General features: G+C 32.0%; 2 protein-coding genes and 1 long non-coding RNA gene across 3 annotated transcripts; 2 read left to right on the top strand and 1 right to left on the bottom strand.

Moving 5' to 3' along the window:
• Positions 1–3,174: 3,174 nt before the first annotated feature.
• Positions 3,175–5,865, top strand: LOC130646095 (NADPH oxidase 4-like). Its single transcript, XM_057452234.1, has 13 exons — positions 3,175–3,400; positions 3,506–3,570; positions 3,668–3,763; positions 3,928–4,041; positions 4,143–4,227; positions 4,322–4,447; positions 4,664–4,710; positions 4,796–4,902; positions 5,011–5,131; positions 5,224–5,316; positions 5,421–5,492; positions 5,579–5,641; positions 5,746–5,865. Exons 1-13 carry the CDS (start codon positions 3,175–3,177, stop codon positions 5,863–5,865), a joined length of 1,335 nt encoding a protein of 444 aa, XP_057308217.1.
• An 88-nt stretch (positions 5,866–5,953) lies between these two features.
• On the top strand, positions 5,954–7,272 carry LOC130644165 (uncharacterized). Its single transcript, XR_008982586.1, has 3 exons — positions 5,954–6,707; positions 6,824–6,939; positions 7,055–7,272. It is a non-coding gene; the product is annotated as an uncharacterized LOC130644165 (long non-coding RNA).
• A 10,086-nt stretch (positions 7,273–17,358) lies between these two features.
• On the bottom strand, positions 17,359–18,792 carry LOC130646094 (uncharacterized). The gene is made up of 2 exons (XM_057452233.1): positions 18,278–18,792; positions 17,359–17,836 (listed from the first exon to the last, which is right to left on the bottom strand). Exons 1-2 carry the CDS (start codon positions 18,790–18,792, stop codon positions 17,359–17,361), a joined length of 993 nt encoding a protein of 330 aa, XP_057308216.1.
• Between the last annotated feature and the right edge of the window lie 6,281 nt (positions 18,793–25,073).

Here is a 25,073-nt window from a genome sequence, read left to right as displayed (position 1 = left end):
AAAATTAATGTTCAAATAACGTTTACTGTTTTGATGTAGTAGTAAATACATTTCTGCGTTAATCTTTTTGGTTACTTAATCAAGCATCTGACAGAACCTAATAAAAGTTTAGGTTGTAATAAGAACATAACTGTAAGATTCCATTACATCAGAGCAAATATTCTCACTTTTGGCTTTTGCTAAACAAATTGTTGTTCTTAATATATATAAGTAAAACGTCCCAGAAAGTCATGCATTTTCGATAAAAAGTAATTCATGGTGTGGCTCGCATTTGGGTAGGGTGCCTTGAAATCACTTGATCTCGTATGAAATTCGGACTGATTTCAGAAAAAAACAATCTAGTGTTTTCAAAATCTCAAGATTTGGAGATATAGTCTTTCGAAAATAGTAATTTAGACTACAATTATATTTAACATTTAATTGGAAATACTTAGCTAGATTTAACACAAAACCAAACTTTGAAGCAGCTACTAAGTAATAAGTTAAATGACAAGATGCAAAATAATAAGATTGTGTGACCTTCTTGTCTCTTTGTTATTTTTGTTTTTACTTCTTTTTACTTTCTTCTACATACTAGTTATATACATACAGTTTGTATTACAACTCTGATATACACTTTTATATGGGTTTGTGTGTAGAATTTTGTAATCAGGTAGCCACTGTTACCTGTAACTTACTTTTAGGCCAAAAAAGAATTTGGTATACTTCTTTACCCTCTTTTGAGTCGCTCAAATAAAACATAAGTAAAGAAGATTCGAGAATTTTCAGCCTCAGCAAAAATAAAGTATATTTTTAGAAAAAAGTATCCGATGCATGTCATTTTCAGCTGAATAACTGATTACTTCTAATTACAGCTGATTTATATTATGACAAACGTTAGATAGCAAGGCAAATATATATATTGTTTTTTTGATAAAATACTTGTCAAAGTACGCTGACACTTCTTTCTTTAAAAACAACAATTTTCTAAAAAAAACATTATGGTTCAATAAAACCTGATTGTTAAATTGACCAATTTTGATTACTCGTTAGCGTCAAGATTAAAAAATACCGATATTGTTACAAGTAACAAAAAGCTCAATGAAGTGAAGCTGTTGCTAATAAAATGATGAGAATGTTCGTAGACTTTGTGTGCCGCGTCAGGTTATACAAATAAGATAAAGAAACCGCTATCTTTTGTTAGTGAAAATTTTGCTTTTCCTTCTTGCCGCCTGTACGTAAAAAATCTCTAAAAAACTGAATTTTTGGAAGGAAACTGATCTTGTCAAGGCAGCAAAGCAGATAAAAGTCACACGTGTTGCTGTTGGCTGACGAGCTGGCGATTAAAAAATGTCTGCTCTCGATGGCAAAGGATCAAATGTCAAGTAGAAAAATGAAATGTATGAGGAAATACAACAAAGAAATTCATACACTGCTTGGCATATTCAGTTAAATAAGATGCAACAAAGCCAAACGGAATGTCGAAATATCTAGCGGAATATTTTTGTCCCAGTAATAACAATTTCTTTACACATGTCTCCAAACACGTCCAAAGAAAGATGTCATGCTTTCTTTGCAAATTTTGACTCATTGTCAGCGTTTGACCACGGATTATAGAACAGTCATACCAAAATTTTCAAATCTGCATGAAATTATAATAGATATAAACGAGTCATAAAGATTCATTAAAACAAAAACAAAAGGATGAAATAAATTCCGCTTTTAAAATGTTTTCGGATGTCTTATGTATACAGATTTTCCCAGTCTACATTTATATGTCGTAACACTTTTTTTGTCTTCCTCACCACTTGTAACATTACTTAGTCATTAACCAGACAATACCGTCTAAGTTTGTGTCATTATATGTTCCTATAACAAAGTTTTTTGGCGGTCTAAGCAACCTTAACCAACGCTTCAGTAAGAGCCTGCCAAAAAAGGGTCACCCCTGCTTAGTAATACTCTTGTTTCCCCCTTTCAAGAGCATAAGAAAATGATTCTTTTTGTCTCCCCTGAACTTTACCTTTACAACAGCATATTTTGATTATAAATATTTCAACAACAACATGTAGCTGACACATGCAATATTTCTAAAACGTTAATCAAATGTTCAGCAATTTTCTATCAATCTTTAAATAGAATTCATAAAATTAACATGTATTTATGCAAATTGCCCTACGTTTCTGTGAGTCGGAAAAAAACCTTAAGTTAAAGATCAAGATTTCTCTTAATAAAATACTACTGCATTCATACGATATTTCAAACGCCTTCAGTCAATCCGTCTAAAGGACATAAAGTATGACAACACTAGGGTTAAAGTCAATGCTTTGGGCGTTTGATGCGAAGCCTCTTACATTTAAAATGAAGAGAGTATTTAAAGCTTGACTTTAAAGGAACAAAGAAGTAAATGTCTCAGTTCGATACCAATGAGCATAAAAAAAACATATTTTGTGCCAGCAGAAAACGCGCCACACCAAAAGCCATGTGAGTTTAGAAACAGGAACATACTACATGAATCTTTGTTCATCATGAAACATTCTGTTGGACACGCGTCCTTAAAATTGTGCATAATCATTTTGGTGTGGTGTGTAGATGTTTTTCCTGACTTCGAAGCAATTAACTGAGCCATCTTTTTAAAATAAGAATCATTTTCCTTTTACAGACGTTTTTTTTTGCAAAGTCATATCTTGTAATAGCGTTTTCAAACAAGGAGGAAACACGTCAGTTAATTTGAAACTGTTCATTTTTTATTGTTTATTTTTTTATAATATGCACTACTAACTTTATATTACAGGTACTATATTTATTATATTTTTTTTTTAAAAAATATTGAAAGTATGAAACTAGTTACAAATTTTTGATGTAATATTTTAGCTACAACTTAACCAACTGTTTTGTTAACTCAATCTTTTTTTTCCGGATTCTTCGAAGCGACGTCAGTCCCCACAATTTGCAATTAATTTTAAATTGATTACCCCCGGTTTTGCCATTGTAATTAATTTTTGCAACGAAATTACCTTTTCTGGCGATTTGTATAAATTAGGCTCAACTTGCTACTTTTCGTTCATTCAGCACTGCGAGCGATTAAAGCAACAAGAAAGTGAAAAAATAAGACAAGAAGCCTTAATTAAGATTTCGTTAGCGTTATAATTATTGAAAAAAGCGATTCTATATGACATTGGATTTATATTCTACATAATGAGTAACTCGGACGAAAGTATTAACTCTATGAGTAACGTACTACAGACGACTGAAGGAGAGATGAATAACAAAGAAAACACAGACATGCAGGTGGAACAAACGCAATCTGCTGAACAAGGCAATGTTCCAGAACCTATTGAAGCAGTCTCCGACCAACCACCACCTGCCATAAACATTTCACCAGACCCTACTGAAATAGAATGGCAACACAAGAAAGAAAGAGGTAAATTCAAAGCTACATTTCTTTAAGATTTAATATCCATAAAGAATAGTTATAATTTGAAAAAAAGTTCTAGATCTGACAATTGGTACACATTTTTCCGTTTAGACTTAATGGCTCAATCAAAAACAAAAATATTTTTTGAAAACGCTGTAATCAAGATTGCAATTATGGTAAGGGAATAATAATAACAATAATAATATTTGGTTCGTTTCAATATATATAATGTATATAATTTTATGGTACTTATTGATTATTTTTTATTCTTAGGGTACTTGGTTTGCCATAAACATATTTCTATTTATTTGGTCATTCTTCAACTTCAAAAACGATCCGAAATTCAACTACATGTTTCTCATGTGCAGGGTAAGTAGCAATTAACCTGACTACACGAAACGATAGATTTTAATGTCTTTTACCGGTAATGAGGTTTCAAGTGAATAAAACATTTTACAGTGCGATTTATATTTTGTAAATCGATGTAATGTAGTTTTCCTATTCTTAAACAAAATACGTCTTTTGTCTTTTAGGATTATATTTTCATCTCCCGTGCATCTGCCTTGGTGATTAACTTCAACTGCGCGATTGTTCTGTTACCAATGAATCGTGTATTTAATTCTTGGGTGCATAATTTCATATTTAAGGTATTTTTTCTTTTTTATCACCTGAAATTAAATTTAAAAGTTTTTTATACAAAAATACTGTTTTAATATTTCTGTTGCTAAAACAAAATTTTTAATTTTAGAATGCCAACACTACACCACGACGTGTATTTGATCATATGAAAGGCCTTCACATACTATCAGCTTTTGGCATCTGTATCGCTAGTGGTAAGAGCAAACATCTTCCAACTTATCGATCACATATAAATCATATTGAAACTCAATAAATAACTTAAAAATAATAATTTAAATTTACTTTTAGTGGTGCATACAGTTTTTCATTTGATCAATGTCTTCTACTTTCGTCAAAATTTTACGGAAGTTGTAAATGATGTTAACATCGCAGATTCAAAGGAAGACACGACATTATGGAAATTCTTACTAACCAGTAAGTGTCCAACGAAAATTCTATAATTGAGGAAAAGGAAACCTAAACGAGTATAAATCGGTTGTAAAAGGGGGAGGAGATAAAAACAAGCTAATAAACTTTATGAGTCATGTCTATCAGGAACAGTTTAATCATTTTTTTAATTGCTTACAAACTTAGTTGACATTGTGACATCCACAAAAACAAATCAGAAACATCATCTATTTTCTTTTTTAGTTCCAGGATGGACTGGAGTTGTCATGATTCTTATATTAGGCATATTGGTAAGTGCTTAACTACCCACCCCTCTTAAAGAATACGTTCTATGATATAATGCAGTAAAAGTAACTGAAAATATTTCATTTATAGGTTGTGGCATCTTTAAAAGCAATTCGTATGAAACACAATGAAGTCTTTCGATATATTCATCAACTATCACTTTTATTTCTTGTGTTGGGAACCTTTCATGGATTCGGGTAAGTGCTTAATTTAACTATGTAAGCTCTTCCATTTGGTAGATTAAATAATTTTCTTACTAACAGATCGTATACAAATACGTATTAATTCCTATCTCTTTTTTTCAGCAATGTGACAAAATTTCAAACCAACGTCGATGATCATCCAGAATCATGTCATAATATTGATGTCGTTGTTGATGCGCCACAATGTAAAGCGCGACCTGAATTTAAACATGTTGTTCCATCAGTAAGTATCTGCACTCAGACAAAAAAAAGTGAATATTTAAGAAAAAAATTGGTTTAGAAAAAAAAATATATCTTCATTTTAAATTATTTTAGTCTTGGAAATGGATAATTGGACCACTCATCCTTCATTTAATTGATCGCGTTATTCGGTTTGTCCGCTCATTAAAGACATGTGCTTTAGTCGAGGTATGAACATATTATATGACAAATCTTATATTGTAACATGACTCTTAAAAGTAGTCCAAGCTCTATGTGTTCTTTTTGCAATGATATTCTATCTTTCACTTTAGACTAAAATTCATAATGGAAATGTTATTGAGTTGGTGTTTTATAAAAATGGTTTTAAATCAAGACCAGGACAGGTAAGGATAGAACTCTGATCACTGCCTACACATCACAACTAATATACAGCCAATATGAGAATTTAACAAGCCTTATTTTTTTATAGTATGTTGTAATTCAATGTCCAGAAATCGCTGAGTGGGAATGGCATCCATTTACTCTTACAAAGGTGAGGATGTAAACAAAAACCTGTATTATTAATAAGGGTTTCAGGTAAAAATCTTACTTAAAATATTACATTCGCATTTTTTAATATAATATTTTTCATTTTAGTGTCCTACTGGTGAAAAACATGAAGAAGATAAGACCTTTTCTGTCCACATCAAAGTTGCAGGCGACTGGACTAGTAAGTACTATCAACTAAGATTAAAACAGAAAATTTTAATTCAATGAAAATTAGAAATTTTAAACAAAAAACAATAACTTCTTTGCAGGTAAACTTCTTGAGCTGATATCATCGCTTTCATCAAATGAAGGTGATATGAGACGAGTTGGCAGTACTTGTATTGTCTCACTGGATGAAACAGTAATCCCCACATTCCGAGTAGATGGTCCATTTGGAAGTCCTAATCAGGTATTATATTATATCCTCTTCTTACAATCTCAAACTCATAACTCGTTTTGCTTTTTTCCCCTTATTGTTTTGATTCTTCTGTACTTAATCTTATTGTCCAATAGGATGGTTTTCATCATCGTGTCAATGTTAGTGTTGCTGCTGGAATAGGAATCACACCATATGCAGCTGTTCTTAATTTTCTTAAGTAAGTATCTTGTGTACTGTATGAAATCAACATATGCATGAAATAATTTACAATACTTATGCCATCTCTAAAACAATTTTTTTCTTTCTTTTTATCTTTCAAAACAACTTTTACAATATTAATTTTGTTTACCCTTTTCTATAGACGATTTAATCCTAACAAAGTCCATAAAGATTTCAAACTTGAAAGATTACATTTGATTTGGGTTTGTAAAGATGTAAACGAGTTTAGTTGGGTTGTTGATTTAATCAAAGAAGTGAGAAAGCATGTAAGTTACATTCTATCAATTTTTATCTTAATTAAACCATAAACTTCTTAATGCAATAAAGATATTAGCGTTTAAATCATGTTTAATTTTATATATGTTTGTTATTATAGTTAATTCAAATCAAACGTGAAGACATTCTAAAAGTTCAATTATTCGTGACACAAAAATACAAAGTGAATATTGACTCACAAGCACAACTGGCAAAGGTATATTCCTTTTTAATAGCAAATTTCTTTTACTACAAATGTAGACTTTCAAATTATACTGCAACGAGATACTGCAGAATGCTTTCACTTTTTATTAAATGTAAATTCCGTTATAGAATGCCTTTCCACAATGTGAAGGTTGCGTGACTGAGGAATGGTTTAAAGATAATATGAAGCAAGGTCGACCAGATTTGAAAGAAGTATTAACAAAAATAGCCATGCAACACGAAAGGTAAGCATGCTGCAATGATTCTTATTAAATAAAAACGATGAAAAACAAAAGTTGAAACTTACTGTTACTTCTAAGGCAAACATATTAACTATTTTATTGTTTTTTTCTTATTTAGAGAAAAGATTGGATTATTCTACTGTGGTGCAAAAGGATTGGGGAAAATGCTGAGTGATACATCTCTTAAAATTACCCAAGGAGGCAACACATTCATATTCAGAAAAGAGAGTTTTTAATTATTATAATTATTATAATTTAAATCTATTAATTTGTATAATTTTAGTTTATTATTTTGTAATTTTGTAGTTATATAAATCACTTAACATTAATATTATTGTTCCAAACAATCACAGTTTTATTTATTTCTAGTTGTCTACGTAACATGATTTTCGTGCACGTGAAACGATGAAACAATTTTTTGCATTTCCAAATTATCATCAACATTAGCAGAAAATTTTTTGAGAAAAGTGCAACGAAATTTTACTAATATTATAAAAAAGAATAAGACAGCAAACGAGCCATAACGTAGCTGTATATACTTGTTAAGCTTCATATAAAGTTGATTGACCATACTATTTAGAAAGTTCATTAAAACATTTCCTGTGGCAGGATCACAAAACTTATCAGCCAATCAGATTTTAGAAAGTGTCATGTGTGTGTTATTTCTTTTCTTTTTTGTTCAAAGATAGAAACCCTGTGTTTAAACATAGAAAGTAAAAAAAAAATCATGAACTTTATAATATTACAGACAAGCTGGCGGGTAAATAGTTAGAAGCTTGAGGTAATGAAATCAATGCTAAAAGTAAGGCGCAGAAAAAATGAAGCGTCAGTTTAGTCAAGAGGGGCATTAGTACAATCTACTTAAAAATACACAACAACGGAAAGTTGTTTCCCAATACGAAATACTCCAACTAAAATGATGGTTTGTTTTCATGCAAATGATGGTTAATTATTTCCTAATGGTAAGTGCTTAGGTGACGAAGCCGTCTATACATTGATGGTTTTGTATTTCCTGCGGGGACAAACAGTCTGTGTCATTGAATACTGATTAACTAGTTGGTCAACCACCCCTACAACTTTTGCATGCATTATTAGCATGTTGGCAACAAGTGTAAAATACCTCTAAAAACCTCTAATTTTTCAAATAGTGAATTTGTTTTGTGCTTTAAATTTTGCGCCTTATGTTTCGCATGAAATAGAAAATTTATGTCATACCTATATTTAGTCTATGCCGTCTTTTGTAAAAACGCTCTGTAAGAAAAATACATACTTCAGCTATTCTTGCTAGCGTCATTATATGCATGAGTAAGTAAGATCGCATAAAAGTAATTTGTAAAGGAAATATCTTTTCGTCCCATTTAATTGCTTCAGCTTAGCATCGACCGCAAGAAGTTATTCTGTTCCTGAGTGTCTGAAAAAACTTCCTACACAACTCTGCGTTTGCCATTTTGTATCTAAATCGGTACAGTAGGGTCATCTGTACGGTGACTGAGCATCTTTTTAATGACCATGTACGAATTAATGAAAATGATCTTAATTATATTACTTGCACAGCTATAAGTTAATTGATAATGTACTAAATATTTACGATAAATACATTGAGCTGCCGCTGAGACACATTTTTTAATTTATATTTCGATTTTTGAGCTATGGCTTATGCTAAAGATGTTTAGTGCTAAATTGTTGCTAATGATTTCATTTGTATTGGATTGCGTATAAACTGGCTAGGAATAAAAAAGAATGTTATATAACTTATCTTTTATAGAAATCACTAATCTCGTTACTATAATGAGATTAAAGATTTTACTTCGGTGGTCGATTAAATTTTTGTTTGTTTTGTAAAATTGAAAGTTGTCCTGATTAAAAAAATAAATGCCGCTTAAAAATTTAAAAGCTATTTTGTTTTCTAGAATAAGCAACATGATGAAATATAAACTTTAATTTGATGTTTCGATCCCCATCTAAATTTTAAAATATTGCAATTCACAAAATAATCTGTAACTCTTCAAAGTAAAAATAACGGCAGCAGAATTTTGATATTTTGATACCAATGAGGTGTAGGCGCATTCGTGTAAACTATGCACCGATCTACAGGTAATCTTTTCCTAATCTTTCCGTTGCTTTTTTGGCGAAAAACTGAGTTTCAATCTCCAGGGCATAGCTTAGCCCTAATAATAAGCCAGAAGAATAAGAAATATTAGTAACAAAACAAATACAACGTCATCAAAAAACTCTACATCTGCACACTTTTCAATTTGTTTCTTTTGGTGAGAGATTGCGTTAAACGCATGTTGTGTAAAAAAAATTAATAAAAAAGTTTATATCAGAACTTATTAAATGATATGAGAATTTCAATATGAGAAATCCGTACCGTTCATTGGCTAAAATGTTTGAAAGTTTGAAATCACATTATTTATGCGGCTTCATAAAATAAGCAAAAAAGTATTTTAGATGTATTCAATTTGAACAACCGAAGTATTGCAAGGTTCATCCGAACGGTTGGCTCTTTCATTACTTTAGTTGAAAATATAAAAAAATACTTATCATATGTCACATTTGCTACATCGCGTCTCCGTAGCAAACTTTCCTTCTTGCACAGACAGGCATGAGACGGCTATACAGTGAAACCTCCTTATAGCAGGACATCCTTTATAGCGGACACCTCTCTACAACGAACACTTTTCTTGGGAACGGATGAAACCACGGTCAAACTCTCATAACAAAACATCCATGTAGCGAACACTTTATAGCGGACACCTCTATATAACGGACATCATTTCAAAGTCCTGGAACTGACCTCTCTGCAGCGGACAGGCTCAAGAATGGTCAATGAATCAAAATGATATTAAATTGTCTTCGCAAAGACAAAGCAATATCTCAATGTTTTTTGAGCTTGTTTTAGTTTTGAAAGAAAGGTAGCATAACTTCAATATATTGTCTTCATTGTCTTTCTTCTCCCAAAACCAGTGTCTTGATACAACTTACGGTCGATTTCAATACGCGCTAATATCCCCGGGATGGTTTTTGAAGAAATTTGAGCTAATTTTGGGAAGAACCTCTATTTAACAGACACCTCTCTATAGCGGACACTTTTTTGAGGTCCCGATGGTGTCCGCTGTAGAGAATTTTCACTGTAATTATAAGTACTAGCCGTTAACCCGTAAAAAATCCACGGAGTTTAGCCATCAGCATAATTTATTACTCTGTGGGAATACCGTGAAAATTCCACGCGTAGCCATTTTGAGCAAATACGGTTATTGATATTGTATTGGTATTGAAACTACCGGCAAAGATAAGTTTGGCATTTTATTTGATTGCCTGCCACACAGACAAAATTGACGATTTGTGTTGTCTAACTAGTTTAACTAATTACAACTAAGTACAACTGATTCCTACTTTTGATACAATATGAGAAGGGAAGTTGATGGAGGCATTCGAAACTAATCCGCGTTTAAATGTTACATCATTAAGCATTTACCTTGCATTAATTTACACGACGCAGTTTCAATATACCACATCATATTTGAATACTTACGTACTTTCCAAACATTGACGAACAAAAGATACTCATAATCTAAATATATAACGCCAACATCACAAAATTAAGCGAAAAAAAAAAACAGAAAAAAATAACCTTGCAACTACCAAATATTTTTACTTTGTTTTCTGTTTTAAGAATAAAAAGAAAAAAACAAACAAACAAACAAACAAACAAACAAACAAACAAACAAACAGTGTTGGCACTAAATGTGCGACTATTTGCTCAATCTGACCTGCCACACCAAGTCTTCTCGCTAGTTTAAAAGTAGACCCCGAAATCTGTAAAAGAGATTACCTTTTTAATATTTTCATATTTTAACATTTATCCCATTTTTGGCCGTGACAGATTCTAAAGATCCAAGAAGTATTAGGGAGGGTTACAAAATTTCTGTTTCTACAATAATGCAAAAAATATTTAGAGTTATGTTGAGTTGCAGATCTTATTTTTGATGTTTACTGCTGGTCAGTAAAAATTTTCTCTCAACACAGCCACAACAATTCTTAAAGTAATATTGATTTTTAGTTCTGAAACATTTTTAGTAGATTTTAGAATTTATTCTATTTTTAACTTTTTTTTTCTCGCTTAAAATTTATTTGTGGATAACACAATATATGTGTTCGCCCCTCCTTTAACACAGAAGTCGTATATGGTGGTTCTTAATTATATAAATATTATATATTTAGGGAGGCCGTGTAGTTTGGAAGTTTTGATAAAGGGCAGAAAAAAAATTGTTAAGGAAATTTCCACATAAAACAAAATAAAAAAAATTGTGTCATTTTAACACAATTAATTCTAATGAACTGAAACTGGTATAATTGAATGGAAGGTTGGGATGTACAAAACATATTAAAATTTCATGCTACACATCCATTACGACTTATTATGTTAATCACCAATTGTATCTTTCCAAAATATTTGCGGCAATAATATTTATTTTAATTAATTCTTAACTTGAAAATTTGTCAACAGCACATTCTTTTGGTGTCCACAAATTTTATTGACATATAACTTCTGTGCGAGAAAAAATAACGAGAAACTTTCAATCTTTTTATCAAATTCTTAACGTGCTCAAAATGCAGCTGGGTTGTACTCACAATAAAAAAGCGCTTCACAAAACAAATATGTGTTAAAACATATGCATATATAAATATAAAAATACATATAAAAACAAACATATAAAAACAAACAACCCGGCTAACTGAGATCTTGACATATTGGTACCGGGTTCTCGGCAATTTCTGAATTCGGACTTTTTTATCTTTGTGCATGAGTTATTTTCTTTGTAAAATTTCTTTTTTCTTTTTCTGTACGGAAATGACAAAAATATTGATAAATAAACTGTTTTGTAAATTTATATAGCCTTTAAACTATTGGTAGAAATAATATTGTATGCATGGCGAACAATAAATATATAAAACACTCCAGGTGAATAAAATTATCATCAAATTTATTGTGATGTTTTTATTGTTTTGACAAAATAAAAAATTATGTTTTTTGAAGAATTTTTGTAACTTTTACAATGCGATGTGAAAAAAATTTGAATATATAAACAAACTTTCGTGACTTTCGTCAGCCCGCCTAACCTCGCCAACTCGCCTCATTCGAACGTAAAAGGATATCAGCCCGCATAACAGACCCACTCATATGAACAACGAAGTCATTCTATTGCAAAAAACCCTCCTTATATTGACTCTTTTTTTCGAAACGGTAGCAAAACATGTCATCAAATCCTACATTTTTTACGTCAAACAAGACAGAACAAAACAAAAAATCTACAAGGGATGTATAACCTATCACGAACTTTCGCTTTTTCGAATTATTATTTGGATCCTTTTAGCTTATTTTATGACTTATCTAGAATGTTTCCTATAATTTTCAAACACACATATTCGATTTTATAAAAAGTTCGATTGATACATCAAAGAGAATTTCGAATGTTTATAATTTGGGATTTTTGAAATCCTCTTTATTTCAAAAATAACTGCCAAGCAGAATCTCGTGGTAAAAACGTTGGTTGGGAAATGCAAACCTATAAAAAATGGCAGACAGGGTCGACGAATAAAGGTGTCGTAAGGGTGTTTCGCTATCTCGGGCTTTAAAGGCCTTCGACGCTCAATATCTCAAATATACTTTATCGTAAACTCTTGATATCTCAAACTTTTTCGTCGGTCCCCTGAGAGTTCGAGAGTTCGAGATGTCCTGCGTAGATTGTATCTAAATTGAGACAAGGAAGCAACGCTGTGCGTGTTGTTGCAAATTCTTTCTACTCATCAACCCTTACATAACGTTTAAAAATTTATTTTAAACCGACGGTGTATATGCGTCATTAAAGTAGTGGGATAAACACTATAGTGAAACCTTCATTAGGTTGTGGCTTTGACAGAAATTAAATTTTTAATTGTCTCAATTATAACTTCTAGTTTCTAAAGTCACTAATGCAAATTGATCAATCATGCCACACAGGAAAATATATATGTTTTATATGAACTTTCTTATTTTAGATAAAGAATACCTATTTAATAAGATAAGTACTGAGGATATAGTCTAAGGTGGGTTGAGAACAAAAATAATCCTGTATATTATTTTGTTACCCTTAATTTAATCAATATAAAGACTTACTTTGTTTTTCAAAATTCTTTGACCTAGTCAAGTGACTATAAGAAATAGAGCCAGTAAGACAATAATGTGTTTAAGATCCTTATTAAACTTAGTAAATATGTCATTTTAATACATATTGTCTTTGCATTTACTTATTACCCACGTCTTCACACCTTTCTAAAAAGCTTCGATTCTTCTATTTACGTAGGAAAGTTTATCTTGCGAACCAGAGGGATTCAATGCACTAAAACAAAATACAAGGCAACCCTTAACCAAGTGTGCTTTTAACCTAAGATCTGTATTTTACAGTAAAACATCAAAACCGCTTAGTATTGCTTAATTAACAGATTTTGGCTTCCATAATTTTTTAATTTTTTTACGCATTGACTAAAAGATCGGGCTTGTTTAAAGGATTCAATTGATGTCAACACTATACTTGTATCAATTTTTAACTCTTTCAACTGACCAAGTTCTTTGCTTTAATTACTTTCTAGGGCTTAAGTTATGTACAATTTAGGTGCAGCCTAATAGTAATACACGCATCCCCTACTCACAAATTTCCGGAAGAAGTCAAAACTATGTTTATTGCTTATTACCATATATAAAATCTTTTCGCACCTTTCGTAAATATTTTGGGTAAGAAAATTGTATTTCTATGAACTTTCTATAAAATTTCTCCGTATAGAAAAAGTCAACAAGTTCTAATGCATTTTTTACATTTCTTGGATTAAGTATTATGTTAACCCTATTCAGTCCGGGGGGTTCTTCCCCCCCCCCCCCCCCCCCCGACGGTTTTTTTTAAATATTTCCTTTATGCCATGTTATGATACTTACTGAGTTTCACATTTATCTATGACCAACCTCGTTCCCAGGGCATTTTGCCTTGTTGATAAAGCTGATAGCGGCGAAAAGGCCCTGGAACAGGCTGGTCACATGATCGCTTATAATTTATGATAATTATACCTAAAGTATAATTTATGCATAGTTGTCTTTCGCGGCAGTAACAACAAACTTGGCAGCTGGGCTGTTGGTCTCCAGCTTTAAAAAATTGACTCAACATTAGAAAAGATTAGGGATTGTGATATTATGTATATATATAGCTAGTTATTATTATTATATGTAACATAAGACACCAGGAATAGATAGAAATTTAAGTTTTTAGGTGCATGTAAAATACAGGCAAATGTAACTACCTTTACTGATTTGTTGTGTAGCAGACCAGACATTAAGATGCAAATGTCACTAGCTTTACTGATTTGTTGACGTTGTAGCAGATTAGACATAAAGGTAGCTAGCTACCTTTTCGCTAAAGTAATGCAATAAGTAATAAGCCTTTTTTTTCCTTCTGTATATGAAACAGCCTACTATGTTTAAACTACTTTATGTTGAGTGTACAAAGGAATATAGTAACTATATTGTTTTTTTGTTTTAGTTTAGCTAGCTACATATTGCTAAGTTAGTAGTGATAACAGTGCAAATGTTTCAAGTCAGTTTTGGAGTACTTTTGTCAATGTCATCTTCACATTGTAATGGCTGAAGTTGTTAATACACCAACAAAGATATATACTAAACATGCCACTTTACCTAAAAATGAAGTGCTTTGTCGGTTATGCTGTATTGTCACTGCTCAAAACCATGTGACAAAATGTTTTTCAAAAAGTGGAGAAAAAATTTACCTAACATTTAAAATTGAGCAAACATGTGGAAAAAGAGTGTCACAAGATGATGGAATGTCTGATGCTATATGTCGTAAATGTATATCGTTTATTCAAAAAATGCATGAATACCGATGTCAGTGCCAAAAAATCAAAGTTTACATAGACAAAATGTTTCAGTTAAACGTTGTGCAGTTTCTTCACCAAGTAAAACCACATCTGTGGCAAAAAAGAAGCTTTTTGAAAATAAACCTGCTCTCTGTGATGTCACAAACATACAAAGAAATAAAGAAAATTGTGAAAATTCCTAGTAGACTTTGAAAGTAAAATGTTGCTGGAGGTTGAAAGTGATTTTGCAAAACTTTGTAGGAGAACTAAACCATCATACTTACATGATACAAGCTACAATGGCTTACAGACATTTGATTTCGAAAGTTTATGGGAAGAGTTAGAATCAAATCATTCTTTATTGTTAAAAATTTTGCTAGCAAGCACTGGCAAATTACACCAACCCTTGAGTAATAGTTTAAAAGTTAAACTTTGTTTTGTCTATTCAGTGTTAATGCAGATTAGATGGCATGAATTAAGTCGACTAGAGAGAATTAACACCATTCTTGCAAAATGTTGACAATAACGACCTCCACATGATGGCCAGTAATCTAATTGAAAATCGAATACCATTGCAACATCTGTCTAATGATATTCCTTTAATCAAAAGTGTACGTACTGCATCACAAAATTTGTTTATGCCAAATTTTCAAGAATGGCAACATTATGCTGACACCTCGAAAATTTTAATTGGGAGAATAATGTTGGAATTTCTTTCACAATTTAAATTTTTAAAAAACGTGCTGCCAGTGCATTTACCTCACCCACATAGTGAATGCATGAAACAAAAATCAACCATTATTTCCATGCCAATTATTAACGCAAACGAATCAAAATATTCAGACTGTGTTGAAATTCTTAGAACGTTTGAAAATTGGATTGCAGAAATCTACTATCAAGCGGGACAGTTAGAGAAGTTACCAGACCCACAGCGCTTACCAAATACAGTAGATGGTGACTATCAAGCAGATCCTGGTCAGACCATTGGTCATGTTGTTTTTACTGAAGACGATCCCATGAGGGAAATGAAAATACCTTTTTCTGGAGACCAGCTCACAAGAGTTCGGTTTGCTGGTGCAAAACACCTTCTTGGTGGAGCACACACACCATCTGACCGTTTGGAACACTGTGCTCCATTTAAACCTGTGATGTGGCATTGCAAAGCGTCACTATTGCAGTACAGTTATTCCCTGCTTTATGCACCTAAATCAGTCAAAGAAATTGGAACTCTTAAATATTTCAGGGAAAAGTATAACCGAAAGGATGCGAAACCGTCTAAAGTATTAGATTCATATGAAGGTAGTGAACAATTATTTTTAAGTACGGGTCGTGCCTACATAATCGTCGCATTAATGAAATTTCTGGGTATGAGCTCTCTAGAAGACAGACCATCAAATTATCTGTTTCCAGTCAACATTACACATGACAAAGAAAAGCAAAGAAGGTATTTTGATGATGTGTTAGGTACATTTGTTCAAAATTTTTTGTTCCAAAAAAATCCAAATGTCACAGGAGGGGATGATTATGTCAAGAACTATGGGTTATGTTCGATTTTTCTTACTATTTTAATTTTGCAACGTAAACGTAACCTTATTAATCAAAAGCTTTTGTTAACTGTATTCAGATCACTAGGAGGTTTTAGTAAGTATTCTATTGAAATGTTCGTTAGCATTGCACAAATTGAATGTATGTTGACACCACGTTTATCAGAACAGTTTAAATATGGCTTTTTTGTTAATTGGAGAGGTGGTCCTGGAAATAATATGGAAGAAGATCTTGCTCAGGAAATTTGCAACAAGTTAAGCAAGAGCATTGTTCAAAGAATGGGCCCTAATAAAACTGTTCAATCTATTAGCAAGGTATGTAAAGCTGTAAGTGGTATCAGAGAAATTTCAAAAAATTATGACAACACATCAGGGATCCATCCTCTGTCAGTACAACATCAAACCCGTGATTCAAGTCAAGACGAAAAGGAAATGATTGCTGATCTGCTGACAATTAAGCCTTTTGACCATGCACCATTGCGCCACCATTCTAGTTTTCCGAATATAAGACGATCTCCACTTCGATATATCAACGTCATGGAACATCAAAAATGGATTAAAAAACATCTAAGTGAACTACCAGAAAATTAGAAGTATATAAGTTATTTGTGATGGTTTTGGATGGGTTTTTTTCTACTTTATATATTTTACTAAACTTTTACTCTCTATATATATGTTTTTATTTCAAATTTTTGGACAGTTTGTTGCGTGAAACTATCAATAGTATCAAGAAAAAAAATATATACACTCTTTTCATAAAGCATAGATATAAAAGGCTGGTCATACTCTTCTTTAAACAATATAATACTCTACTGACCTCTGTAGGAAGACTTTTGGTATTTTTATGAAACAAAGTGTATATGTATTTTCTCAAAAATACTTTGACAAAATATTTTAAACTTCTTTAGCAATGTTCTCATCTAACATGGATAAATCAGGGGCACCTATGTTTGATTGTGAGCTTGTGTAACAAATGTCAGCGGCAAGCTCTTTGGGAGGCCCAAACAAATGATAATTTCATAGCTTTTGTCTGTGGTGCATGGTATTGACAAAACAAACGACTAGATGGTGTTTTTTCAAATCCCACGTATTGAAATGTGCTTAAAATTCTTTCAAATAGATTAAAGGCAAGACCACAATATTTTAATTTCATATAAATGATTGTCATTGGAAATTGTTCTCTTACTGAATTTAATGAATTTGCTATAGGTAACAATATATTCTCATAGCTTTCGAATCCAGAAGCATTACTTTTACGGATCTTTTTGTCAAGAAATATGTTTTTGCGGTTGGGATTTACTCTGATAACTTTTGCTGTTGACATATTCAATGACTTCACTAAACTTGTTATATGATGAGGTGAGGCAGTTGCAGTAAGGGCTAACATAGATGCTTTTAGAAAATAAGTGCGCACTGTGGAAAGTTCTTTAAAATCTTTTCTAAATTCTTCTCCCCTGAAATGTATATTTAGATATTTTATTGGTTAATTTTTTTTTTTTATATAAAAGTACATAGTCCTTTTTAGAGCAGCATCTTATTAATTTTTTTTGTTATATATTTTTTATTAATTATTTTCTTTGTCAACCTGACAAAGAAATAATCGAAACGTAAAATCAAAATGAAATGAATAGTTTTTTTTGACTCCATATGTATAGCTAGCTATTCGAGGTAATTTAATGACATGACCAGCTATTGTACAAAAACCCAATCAGGACTTGCACCCGAACTGCAGAGTTGCAGGTAGCTTATCTACTTTAGGTTTTCCACAATACAGTACACATAGCTAGTCATAACATTGTAAATTACTTTAACTTAGTCAAAAATGTTTCTAAGATGTAGCTAACTTGTTCTTAAATATATATATGAGAAGAAAAAAACAGTATATATATACTTACCAAAATTCTACACAATGGGCCTCGTCAATAACAATTCCAACAACATTATCTTGATACACAGTTGACTTTAATAAATTTCTGCCTTGCTCGGAAAGTATTGCCTCTGGATGAGCGAAGAGTAGATTTATATCCCCTTCTTGCACCTTTTTTGATATTTTGATTTCTTCATGAGTTTTCATTTCGGCAAACAAACTTTCATAAGAGCTTGTGGAACTATTATTGCAATGAAGTGACATTGCTGAAATACCAACACTGTTTAAAAACTGCACTTGGTTTTCTATAATTGAAGATAAAAGACACACCACAATAACGATATTCCTTGTACTTTTTTGTGGTATAACGTCAGGAAGAAGTTGAAAAATTAACGACTTTCCATAACCCGTAGGAAGGACAGCTACAACATCCCTGCCCTTTAAAAGAGCTTCAAAACATTGAACTTGTTTAGGCTTAAGGTAGTGAGAAGGAAAACCTTCGTGCAAATTAAATACAAAATCCAAACGTTTCAACACATCCATCTTTTGGCTATCTCCTATCTCGCTTGTATTAATGCGTCTCTGTTAAAGCTTGAGACGAGCGTCAAATTTGCATCTCATTATCTCTGGAATTTCAAAAATGCCCAGTATATCTGGGCATTTTTGTATCACATGACCAGCCTGTTCCAGGGTCATTGTTGGCCACTCCGAAATAACGGCTCAGGGGCCACAAGACCCTGGGGACGAGGATGATCTATGACACCTGCATGCTAAATTTTTAGGTCCCAAACCATTCAGAGGTTATTATTCGAAACTACCCCTAAGAATTTCTATGAAATTCTTATAATCGAGAAAATATGACAACTCTTGTTATGATTATCCTTAGAACTTAAAACTTACAACACAACTTTGTTTCATCAAATAAAATCATTCTGCATGCTGTGAACACGTGATTAATCCTATTTCACGGTTTTTTAGGAAAATCGTAAAAAATGGTTTTTCGGGCAATTTTTTATGCGAACTATGTAAAAAACGAAAAATATGCTAAATAACTTCCATTTAGGTTTCAGAAATTTCAAACAGAATGTAAAAATTTGATCTAGAATTAAAGTAATTGAATTTCAAGTTTTCGATGACGTCACATCAAGTGTGCTGACATAAGTAAAAATGTATCTGCTATTTTGTTTCTTTTGTGACATACTAGGAATGTAGCAAGTTTCATTCGATTTGCGAACATAATATGAACGAGGGTCGAAATAATATTTTTACGCTGGCACTTTCTTTATACCCTATATCGTAGCTTCTAAACCAATTTTTTTTTAACTGGAGAAACTAGAAAAAATTACATTATCATACCTCGAGATATATTTATATAATTAAAGGGCCACTAACGGGTTAAAATGCTCACGTTCCGCAAATCCCGCGCACATATTAAAGGAGAGGCGAACTGCGCTGCGGCACGGCTGATGAATAAAAGTAAGTAAGTAAGTAATATATTTTCTCTTTTATAATGTACAGATGGCGTAAAAAATGTATACACAAAAACAACCATTATGTATGGCTTTCTGGTTGTGCACATAAATATAGTTACAAAACTAATTATTTAATATTTTTGGCCGTGATTCTAAAGATCCAAGAAGTATTAGGGAGGGTTACAAAATTCTGTTTCTACAAAAAAAATATTTAGAGTTATGTTGAGTTGCAGATCTTATTTTTGATGTTTACTGCTGGTCAGTAAAAATTTTCTCTCAACACAGCCACAACAATTCTTAAGGTAATATTGATTTTTAGTTCTGAAACATTTTTAGTAGATTTTAGAATTTATTTTATTTTTAACTTTTTTTTTCTCGCTTAAAATTTATTTGTGGATAGCACAATATATGTGTTCGCCCCTCCTTTAACACAGAAGTCGTATATGGTGGTTCTTAATTATATAAATATTATATATTTAGGGAGGCCGTGTAGTTTGGAAGTTTTGATAAAGGGCAGAAAAAAAATTGTTAAGGAAATTTCCACATAAAACAAAATAAAAAAAATTGTGTCATTTTAACACAATTAATTCTAATGAACTGAAACTGGTATAATTGAATGGAAGGTTGGGATGTACAAAACATATTAAAATTTCATGCTACACATCCATTACGACTTATTATGTTAATCACCAATTGTATCTTTCCAAAATATTTGCGGCAATAATATTTATTTTAATTAATTCTTAACTTGAAAATTTGTCAACAGCACATTCTTTTGGTGTCCACAAATTTTATTGACATATAACTTCTGTGCGAGAAAAAATAACGAGAAACTTTCAATCTTTTTATCAAATTCTTAACGTGCTCAAAATGCAGCTGGGTTGTACTCACAATAAAAAAGCGCTTCACAAAACAAATATGTGTTAAAACATATGCATATATAAATATAAAAATACATATAAAAACAAACATATAAAAACAAACAACCCGGCTAACTGAGATCTTGACATATTGGTACCGGGTTCTCGGCAATTTCTGAATTCGGACTTTTTTATCTTTGTGCATGAGTTATTTTCTTTGTAAAATTTCTTTTTTCTTTTTCTGTACGGAAATGACAAAAATATTGATAAATAAACTGTTTTGTAAATTTATATAGCCTTTAAACTATTGGTAGAAATAATATTGTATGCATGGCGAACAATAAATATATAAAACACTCCAGGTGAATAAAATTATCATCAAATTTATTGTGATGTTTTTATTGTTTTGACAAAATAAAAAATTATGTTTTTTGAAGAATTTTTGTAACTTTTACAATGCGATGTGAAAAAAATTTGAATATATAAACAAACTTTCGTGACTTTCGTCAGCCCGCCTAACCTCGCCAACTCGCCTCATTCGAACGTAAAAGGATATCAGCCCGCATAACAGACCCACTCATATGAACAACGAAGTCATTCTATTGCAAAAAACCCTCCTTATATTGACTCTTTTTTTCGAAACGGTAGCAAAACATGTCATCAAATCCTACATTTTTTACGTCAAACAAGACAGAACAAAACAAAAAATCTACAAGGGATGTATAACCTATCACGAACTTTCGCTTTTTCGAATTATTATTTGGATCCTTTTAGCTTATTTTATGACTTATCTAGAATGTTTCCTATAATTTTCAAACACACATATTCGATTTTATAAAAAGTTCGATTGATACATCAAAGAGAATTTCGAATGTTTATAATTTGGGATTTTTGAAATCCTCTTTATTTCAAAAATAACTGCCAAGCAGAATCTCGTGGTAAAAACGTTGGTTGGGAAATGCAAACCTATAAAAAATGGCAGACAGGGTCGACGAATAAAGGTGTCGTAAGGGTGTTTCGCTATCTCGGGCTTTAAAGGCCTTCGACGCTCAATATCTCAAATATACTTTATCGTAAACTCTTGATATCTCAAACTTTTTCGTCGGTCCCCTGAGAGTTCGAGAGTTCGAGATGTCCTGCGTAGATTGTATCTAAATTGAGACAAGGAAGCAACGCTGTGCGTGTTGTTGCAAATTCTTTCTACTCATCAACCCTTACATAACGTTTAAAAATTTATTTTAAACCGACGGTGTATATGCGTCATTAAAGTAGTGGGATAAACACTATAGTGAAACCTTCATTAGGTTGTGGCTTTGACAGAAATTAAATTTTTAATTGTCTCAATTATAACTTCTAGTTTCTAAAGTCACTAATGCAAATTGATCAATCATGCCACACAGGAAAATATATATGTTTTATATGAACTTTCTTATTTTAGATAAAGAATACCTATTTAATAAGATAAGTACTGAGGATATAGTCTAAGGTGGGTTGAGAACAAAAATAATCCTGTATATTATTTTGTTACCCTTAATTTAATCAATATAAAGACTTACTTTGTTTTTCAAAATTCTTTGACCTAGTCAAGTGACTATAAGAAATAGAGCCAGTAAGACAATAATGTGTTTAAGATCCTTATTAAACTTAGTAAATATGTCATTTTAATACATATTGTCTTTGCATTTACTTATTACCCACGTCTTCACACCTTTCTAAAAAGCTTCGATTCTTCTATTTACGTAGGAAAGTTTATCTTGCGAACCAGAGGGATTCAATGCACTAAAACAAAATACAAGGCAACCCTTAACCAAGTGTGCTTTTAACCTAAGATCTGTATTTTACAGTAAAACATCAAAACCGCTTAGTATTGCTTAATTAACAGATTTTGGCTTCCATAATTTTTTAATTTTTTTACGCATTGACTAAAAGATCGGGCTTGTTTAAAGGATTCAATTGATGTCAACACTATACTTGTATCAATTTTTAACTCTTTCAACTGACCAAGTTCTTTGCTTTAATTACTTTCTAGGGCTTAAGTTATGTACAATTTAGGTGCAGCCTAATAGTAATACACGCATCCCCTACTCACAAATTTCCGGAAGAAGTCAAAACTATGTTTATTGCTTATTACCATATATAAAATCTTTTCGCACCTTTCGTAAATATTTTGGGTAAGAAAATTGTATTTCTATGAACTTTCTATAAAATTTCTCCGTATAGAAAAAGTCAACAAGTTCTAATGCATTTTTTACATTTCTTGGATTAAGTATTATGTTAACCCTATTCAGTCCGGGGGGTTCTTCCCCCCCCCCCCGACGGTTTTTTTTAAATATTTCCTTTATGCCATGTTATGATACTTACTGAGTTTCACATTTATCTATGACCAACCTCGTTCCCAGGGCATTTTGCCTTGTTGATAAAGCTGATAGCGGCGAAAAGGCCCTGGAACAGGCTGGTCACATGATCGCTTATAATTTATGATAATTATACCTAAAGTATAATTTATGCATAGTTGTCTTTCGCGGCAGTAACAACAAACTTGGCAGCTGGGCTGTTGGTCTCCAGCTTTAAAAAATTGACTCAACATTAGAAAAGATTAGGGATTGTGATATTATGTATATATATAGCTAGTTATTATTATTATATGTAACATAAGACACCAGGAATAGATAGAAATTTAAGTTTTTAGGTGCATGTAAAATACAGGCAAATGTAACTACCTTTACTGATTTGTTGTGTAGCAGACCAGACATTAAGATGCAAATGTCACTAGCTTTACTGATTTGTTGACGTTGTAGCAGATTAGACATAAAGGTAGCTAGCTACCTTTTCGCTAAAGTAATGCAATAAGTAATAAGCCTTTTTTTTCCTTCTGTATATGAAACAGCCTACTATGTTTAAACTACTTTATGTTGAGTGTACAAAGGAATATAGTAACTATATTGTTTTTTTGTTTTAGTTTAGCTAGCTACATATTGCTAAGTTAGTAGTGATAACAGTGCAAATGTTTCAAGTCAGTTTTGGAGTACTTTTGTCAATGTCATCTTCACATTGTAATGGCTGAAGTTGTTAATACACCAACAAAGATATATACTAAACATGCCACTTTACCTAAAAATGAAGTGCTTTGTCGGTTATGCTGTATTGTCACTGCTCAAAACCATGTGACAAAATGTTTTTCAAAAAGTGGAGAAAAAATTTACCTAACATTTAAAATTGAGCAAACATGTGGAAAAAGAGTGTCACAAGATGATGGAATGTCTGATGCTATATGTCGTAAATGTATATCGTTTATTCAAAAAATGCATGAATACCGATGTCAGTGCCAAAAAATCAAAGTTTACATAGACAAAATGTTTCAGTTAAACGTTGTGCAGTTTCTTCACCAAGTAAAACCACATCTGTGGCAAAAAAGAAGCTTTTTGAAAATAAACCTGCTCTCTGTGATGTCACAAACATACAAAGAAATAAAGAAAATTGTGAAAATTCCTAGTAGACTTTGAAAGTAAAATGTTGCTGGAGGTTGAAAGTGATTTTGCAAAACTTTGTAGGAGAACTAAACCATCATACTTACATGATACAAGCTACAATGGCTTACAGACATTTGATTTCGAAAGTTTATGGGAAGAGTTAGAATCAAATCATTCTTTATTGTTAAAAATTTTGCTAGCAAGCACTGGCAAATTACACCAACCCTTGAGTAATAGTTTAAAAGTTAAACTTTGTTTTGTCTATTCAGTGTTAATGCAGATTAGATGGCATGAATTAAGTCGACTACAGAGAATTAACACCATTCTTGCAAAATGTTGACAATAACGACCTCCACATGATGGCCAGTAATCTAATTGAAAATCGAATACCATTGCAACATCTGTCTAATGATATTCCTTTAATCAAAAGTGTACGTACTGCATCACAAAATTTGTTTATGCCAAATTTTCAAGAATGGCAACATTATGCTGACACCTCGAAAATTTTAATTGGGAGAATAATGTTGGAATTTCTTTCACAATTTAAATTTTTAAAAAACGTGCTGCCAGTGCATTTACCTCACCCACATAGTGAATGCATGAAACAAAAATCAACCATTATTTCCATGCCAATTATTAACGCAAACGAATCAAAATATTCAGACTGTGTTGAAATTCTTAGAACGTTTGAAAATTGGATTGCAGAAATCTACTATCAAGCGGGACAGTTAGAGAAGTTACCAGACCCACAGCGCTTACCAAATACAGTAGATGGTGACTATCAAGCAGATCCTGGTCAGACCATTGGTCATGTTGTTTTTACTGAAGACGATCCCATGAGGGAAATGAAAATACCTTTTTCTGGAGACCAGCTCACAAGAGTTCGGTTTGCTGGTGCAAAACACCTTCTTGGTGGAGCACACACACCATCTGACCGTTTGGAACACTGTGCTCCATTTAAACCTGTGATGTGGCATTGCAAAGCGTCACTATTGCAGTACAGTTATTCCCTGCTTTATGCA

Source organism: Hydractinia symbiolongicarpus, chromosome 5, assembly GCF_029227915.1.
Source record: "Hydractinia symbiolongicarpus strain clone_291-10 chromosome 5, HSymV2.1, whole genome shotgun sequence".
Taxonomy (NCBI): Eukaryota; Metazoa; Cnidaria; class Hydrozoa; order Anthoathecata; family Hydractiniidae; genus Hydractinia; species Hydractinia symbiolongicarpus.
This window is presented reverse-complemented; position numbering and strand designations above follow the sequence as displayed.

Bases quoted from the DNA above. Each gene is read 5' to 3' on its own strand.
- LOC130646095 (XM_057452234.1), top strand. From the start codon at position 3,175: ATGAGTAACTCGGACGAAAGTATTAACTCTATGAGTAACGTACTACAG. The intron at 3,764-3,927 runs GTAAGTAGCAAT...TTTGTCTTTTAG, and splicing joins ACATGTTTCTCATGTGCAGG to GATTATATTTTCATCTCCCG. The intron at 4,042-4,142 runs GTATTTTTTCTT...TTTTAATTTTAG, and splicing joins TGCATAATTTCATATTTAAG to AATGCCAACACTACACCACG.
- LOC130646094 (XM_057452233.1), bottom strand. From the start codon at position 18,792: ATGGATGTGTTGAAACGTTTGGATTTTGTATTTAATTTGCACGAAGGT. The intron at 17,837-18,277 runs GTAAGTATATAT...TATACATTTCAG, and splicing joins GCCCATTGTGTAGAATTTTG to GGGAGAAGAATTTAGAAAAG.